The 6131-nt window shown below is 41.4% G+C and overlaps 1 protein-coding gene across 1 annotated transcript; it reads right to left on the bottom strand.

Moving 5' to 3' along the window:
- Positions 1 to 850: 850 nt before the first annotated feature.
- On the bottom strand, positions 851 to 3441 carry LOC131991521 (uncharacterized). The gene is made up of 4 exons (XM_059356977.1): positions 3314 to 3441; positions 2751 to 2918; positions 947 to 2611; positions 851 to 881 (listed from the first exon to the last, which is right to left on the bottom strand). Exons 2-4 carry the CDS (start codon positions 2888 to 2890, stop codon positions 851 to 853), a joined length of 1836 nt encoding a protein of 611 aa, XP_059212960.1. The 5' UTR covers positions 2891 to 2918; positions 3314 to 3441.
- Between the last annotated feature and the right edge of the window lie 2690 nt (positions 3442 to 6131).

Below are 6131 nucleotides of genomic sequence, written 5' to 3'. Positions count from 1 at the left end.
CTCTCCTGCAGTTGACCTTGTATTCCTCTTCCCCAGCAGCTTGCAGTGGCTCCTCTCCTGCAGTTGACCTGGGACTCCTCTTCCCAAGAGGTCCCTGCAGGGGTTGGGTGGAACCTTACATCTCTGAAGCCTCTCCTCGATCTCCCCTATCGAAAACATCCTCTGTCCTAAAGCTTGACTGGCTCTTTGGGCAGAGGCAAGCGGTGCATGGTATGCCCAATGCCTTAGCAATGGAGGAAAACATCTTCTTTGAGAAGGACCACATGTCCCTGAGAGTGGCAGCTATCCTGGTTGTGGATGGACACGGGCATTGCTCAGGTTCGTCCTTGGGGGGTTCTTCTTTACTCAAACAGTCTGTTGAAAAAATACCACAAAATGAAAATAAATTTCATCTTGGGACCAGTAAAAAACAAATTCACTGGTACCACTTACTCACTAAATTAACATCATTACAATAACAATAAATAGATAAATAGATTTGCCAATAAAAAGCTGACATTCACACAAGTGGGCTTTGAGTTGAGAGCTATATAAATACATGACAAATAAATACATGTCAGTACATATTGTAATGAAAGACAATAAACAATGCACACAGTGTAGTTCAATAAAATCAAGATAGTTAGCATTGCATATGTAATGAAAAATTAAATCAGATTCAAACAATTAAGCTAGAAGTTTAAAGTGGATGTCAGGAACAGGAACACCTCAAGTCTGTTGCTTCCCTAGTGAATGTCAGCCTGAAAGCTCAATTTGTAATGAAATGAACATAAAGTATTTGTTTTGTGACTTACCCTCTAACTCTTTGCTGTCCTGGTCCATGGTCAGAGCCATGACAGGGGTGACCTTGCTAGTGCTCTTTTTGTTGCAGCACAGTTTCCCTAATTTTTTGAAGAAGGCGCATGTTGGTTTCTTGGCTGTGTTTCCATTAGGCACTAGAGTAAACTGTTTCTTCAGTGCTCTCAAAATAGCCTCCTTTAAACCGGGATCCATTGACCTCACTGCCTCCTGCAGCTCTTGTAGTGAACTTAACTCCAGCAGATCTCTAATGACAGCCTGGGAAATGGCTTTGTAACTCCGACCAAAGTGGAAGTGTTCGCGCAGGTCCCCATCTTCAAGCTGTATAATTGCATTGCTTGTCAAGTGCAACACAGTTTCAATGTTATTAATACCGATGACAGTGAGCATCTCCTCAACAAGCAGAGTCATCAGGCCTTGAGGAACAGTGACTCCAAACAAGTCATGGTGAAGCTCATCGTTAACTTCATATGTCATGTTAGAATCTGAAATATCCTGTGATAAACTACTTGAAGTAGAACTTTCTACCACTTCTTCCAAATGGTCTCCTACAACAATCCTTGGTCCAAATATGGAGTTATCAGAGACAGAAAATTCTTCAGAATCCAACTGCTCCGAGTATACTTCTGACCACAGCTGAACCTGCATAGCACAACGAGTAACAACCTCCTCTGTCCTCAGGTACAGAGCATGTGCAATGAGACCCTCTCCCCTCAGCTTTCCATAGGTCACAATGTCGCACATGCGTATTTCAACTGCCACTATCGGAATCTGGTAGTCATGTCCACTCATCACCAAATTGAAAATTCTGTCCGTGAGTTCTCTTAGTTTACCTTTGTCTTTGACATCCAGCCCACTGTGGACTGATTGACTACTGTCTCCCTGCACTGAGCCTGGCAAATCTTCTGCTGAAAATGCTTGTACCAGTTCGTCAGCTATATTTTTTATCGACTCCATCTCATTGGGACCTGAATGATGAGCAGCAATTACTGTAGCTGAACTAAAGGGACAGCTCTCAGTATTGGACTCAGTATTGCCGCTATCAGGCACGGCACCTGGTATACCATCTGAATCACAACAGGATGACATGGCAGACTCTTGTCCATCTGAATCCATGTCTTCCACAGTCAACATTTGTGTGTTTGTGCCAACTCGAATACAAACACCTTTATGGTCGCTAGAGCTTGTTACACAGTTTGGCATTTGAGCACTTTTTAGGATTTTCACCATGCGAGAGATGTAAGCCTTCACCAATTCATTTAAGTCACTTTTGGACTGGAAATAGAAATAGGGGGTTAACACGAATCTGCCTGGTTCATACGATTCATTCAGGTTCCACATTGCACGCTGCCGAACTTTGAGGGCTTCTGTCAGTATGGTGGCAAACTGTCGAACAATATCAAAAAGTTCTCCAGTTGAAGTCACACAGCCGCTGACAAAAAACACTGGGAGCATGGACTCAAAGGTGGGAGCCTGAGTGGTCAAAGCCAAGACTGAGTTGACCGCCTTTGAAATGTGTCTCAAAAGCAACTGGTAGAACTTCTTGGTGGCCTCAAAATGTTGCACCTTGATGTCCAGTGCTTTAGCCAGCCCCCGTTCAATAGAATCTCCCAGGTAGCTGTGGATTCGGTCCTCAGTAAGACCAAGGACAAATACAGAAAAGGTGCTATAGGTTTTCATGTATCTGTAGACCTGTGGCATCAAAACATCCAGGATGGCCTCTGCAAAAACCTGGATCATATCCATGCAAGAACTGGCCAGCACAGTCATTGCCGCACCAGTCACCAACCCATGTCTTATAAACTCCCAATGCCTGTAAGAAAACAGTCAATGTTGTAGTTTAAATAATCAAGACAAACCAGTTGACAAATAACATACATAACTATTTGGCCGTTACTTGATATGCCCTCAAAACAATACTTGTAAATACTGTATTATAATGTTGCACTTACTGTGGACTTATTTGTACCAAACATTTGAGAATGGTAAAATAAACTTTTTCTGGATCAGCATGTGGCAGGTCAATATGCAGAGCATCAGGCTCCAAAGCAGCAGGACACCCTGGTTGGTTCTGGGCTGGTTGATGTATCATGACTATGTTCCTCAAGATTAAAATCAATCTGAAAGAAGCAAATGAAACAAAAAAGATTTCAGTTTTATCTTTTCAGATGCAGCATTTGTTGCAAAGTTTCCAGGAACAGGAGTGTTTAGGGTTTTAAATCAATTTAGTTTAAATGAAATGAAATACAAACATCAGCACACTGGTTAAGATATTGCGTGATTTCAATCAGAATTTTCTGTAGGAAAATGGTGGTATGTGTTGAGAAGACATTGATTGAAAGTTGGCTGATAATTTAATTTAAAAAAATGTTTTGGTATAATTAGCCAATGTGCAACAATACTTATCAGTAAGTGTAATACTAAACCATACACTAAGGTCATGGCTACAGAAAAAGGTGTTTTACCACCAGTCAGTGAGGTCCTGACACAAACTATCTTTCACAAACTAGCTTACCTTGTTGTCTTTTGCAGAAATAAAGATCAGGCATTTTCTGGCTTGAAGAAATAAAACGGTCAAAGGGCTTTGTTAAGATATTTCCTCCTCTGGAATGCTCTCTGACTGGCAGACTGGAAGAACTGCACTGGGATGGCATCTCATTATGGCATATAGGTTCCGGAATTTTCCTTTGATCTGTCAATTTAAAGAGAAAACATTCCATTCCATACAAACTACACTATGAGAATGTGTGTGTGTGTGTGTGTGTGTGTGTGTGTGTGTTGCGCCCCGGCCAAGGGTAACCTGAGCGCAACATAAAAATGCTCTCCCCTTTTCCCAACTCCCTTCACAGAGATGAAGATGACCAATGTAAGCAGTCCAACACAATTTATTGTTCACAACAATAAATATTTCACCTCAGGGTGAGCATGGCTAAAACAACAAACAAAACATCTCTCAATAGGAAACTAACATGAAAACAAATATTAACCAAAAGAAACTACAGGTTTCTTACCAGCCTCCCTACCATAGACTGTATATAAATAATGGACGTAGTCACCGTGACGTCACCCATTGGTTTGTGGACTGCCCGTTGGAAGCCTCGAGTTCAGCGTTATACTCGTCGCCATCTTGCGTCGCCATCTTGTTTCCGATACGTGGAGCAGACCATATTTGGACTGTGGAGGAGTGAGAGGGATCTGACGACACTGACTACAGTCTCTCTACACCGGCAACCCGACTGAGAGAAGCCGCTGCTAATTCATGTTAGCATTAATTGGAGCATTAACTGGGATGTTAGTTTTGGCTAGCAAAAAAACAAAAAATGTATCTTTCTTACCTCAGAAAACTGAGTAGCGACTTCTTGGAGTGTCTGTTAGTAAAACCAAACACTGAACAAGACATTTTTACTGAACAAAACGTTCAAATAAACATCATTAAGTGAAAATACAGTGTGAAAGGGTCAAAGTTATGAGACCAAATCGGTAAACGTCCTCTTTTCTATCTATATAACGTTATATATAACTTTATTGACACGTTGCCGTGGATACGCATTGCTCTGCTTCGCTCCTGATGACGGCTCACCTTGTTAGTGACCTGTAGCCACGCCCCAAATACAATTCTTTATCTTCTATTTTCTTCTAAATGGGGCCATTATTAGAACTATTGACATCAAATTGTCTTGAGGATGATTTTTTTACTAGCGATTGAGACCATAGTGTTGTCCTGAAAAAAATTTCTGAGGTAATAAATCAAGTCACAAGTTTTCAAATTTTGCACTGAAATGAATGGGCAGATTTTTTTGCAGCCAAACTTAGCGCCCCCTGCTGGAATTTTTGGTAGATTGCAGGCTTAAGGCACTTCCTGGTTGGCCTCCATGCTCAGACACGGAGGTTGCCTCCTGCTCCCTACCCAAAAACAGGAGGAAAAAAAGGTTTTCAAACAAAAAGGCTACTCACCCCTACCTACCAGGACTGCAAAATTAACGTATCTTTGTTATAAAAACTGAGAACAAAGATCACAACACTACTTAACAATGTCAACAAACAATTCAATCAATGTGGTCTGCCTGGGAGTCAGGAAAAAAGGGCCAAGAGGGGGAACATCTCCAGCAGCCATCCATTTTAAAGCCGGCCAATCAGCTGCCATCCAGTCAGGGCTCCATAAGACACAAAAAAATCAAGCAGCACCTCACACTTGCAGGGAGGATCATCTTCATTAGGCAGTACAAGAAAAAAAAAAAAAAAACACAGAAAAACATATGAACCCCGGTCATAACAGTGTGTGTGTGTGTGTGTGTGTGTGTGTGTGTGTGCGTGCGCATGTGTGTGTTCTGTAAAAATGCCACACAAATGCAGGAAATAATACAAAGGAAAATCCTTTTGTGGTACAAAAAAAGGTACAAATAAAATCCCTTGCCTCCTAGATACACAAAATAATATGGCAGTCCTTCCCTGCATGGATGACTTCTGAGAGTGAAGGTTTAGAAAATAATATCTAAATGTTAAAGATGGGGAAAACCCAGACTTGTTTCAAAAAATACAATATTTTGTTTAGTTTTGACCCCTGGCAACTGCCTTGAAGATGCTAATATTAGACAGAATTGTAAACTGAACCCAGGCAAACCTTGGAGGACTGATAGACTGAACACACACTGTCAAGGACACCTCACCTCACCTTTTTGTCAATCAGGCCTCCTGTCTCTCAAGCAAGGAAGCTTAACCATGTCATCTGACAAATTTTTTGTTAGTTCTCTTCTTACGCGCCGGCAGAAGAGCCTGCCCCTTCGCGCCACTCAAGCCAATTAGCCAATCAGTGACTAGCAAGCGCGTCGTCACATGCTTGCTAACACAATGTCTACAATTAGCCCTTACGGCCACAAAACAGCATGAAACCAAGACAAACTCGAACGAAAATACCACAAAACCTTACTGACCTGTCTCTGTCTCTAACATACAGCACAGTGCTTGTTCTCACCCTGCGGTGTTTTGTTTTTTTGATGGTGACAAACCAATGCATGTTTAGGCTACATCATTTATCATTAAAACATCATTAACAATAAATACACCATGCAACCATGAAATTCCTTAAACAGGCTACTAGCAGAGGTTATTAAATCTTGTTGTCTTCGCAAACTCCACACAGAAGGGCCTTGAGCTGGGCCCATCTTGCTGTGAGGCGAGAGTGCTAACAACTACACCACTGTACAGCCACTTTGTATCATGTACTGTAGTATTTAATATAATATCTGTGCAGAGGAGTATACATAATTTGAGACTTGACTTAGGACATGAGGACATAAATGATTTTTCTGTGTTAATTTCAAAGATAAAAAATG

This window comes from Centropristis striata, chromosome 18, assembly GCF_030273125.1.
Source record: "Centropristis striata isolate RG_2023a ecotype Rhode Island chromosome 18, C.striata_1.0, whole genome shotgun sequence".
NCBI classification, from domain to species: domain Eukaryota; kingdom Metazoa; phylum Chordata; class Actinopteri; order Perciformes; family Serranidae; genus Centropristis; species Centropristis striata.
This window is presented reverse-complemented; position numbering and strand designations above follow the sequence as displayed.

Coding starts and splice junctions, on each gene's coding strand:
- LOC131991521 (XM_059356977.1), bottom strand. CDS start 2,890: ATGATACATCAACCAGCCCAGAACCAACCAGGGTGTCCTGCTGCTTTG. Junction 2,612..2,750: donor TTGGTACAAATAAGTCCACA/GTAAGTGCAACA, acceptor GTTTTCTTACAG/GCATTGGGAGTTTATAAGAC. Junction 882..946: donor TTGAGAGCACTGAAGAAACA/GTTTACTCTAGT, acceptor TCAAAAAATTAG/GGAAACTGTGCTGCAACAAA.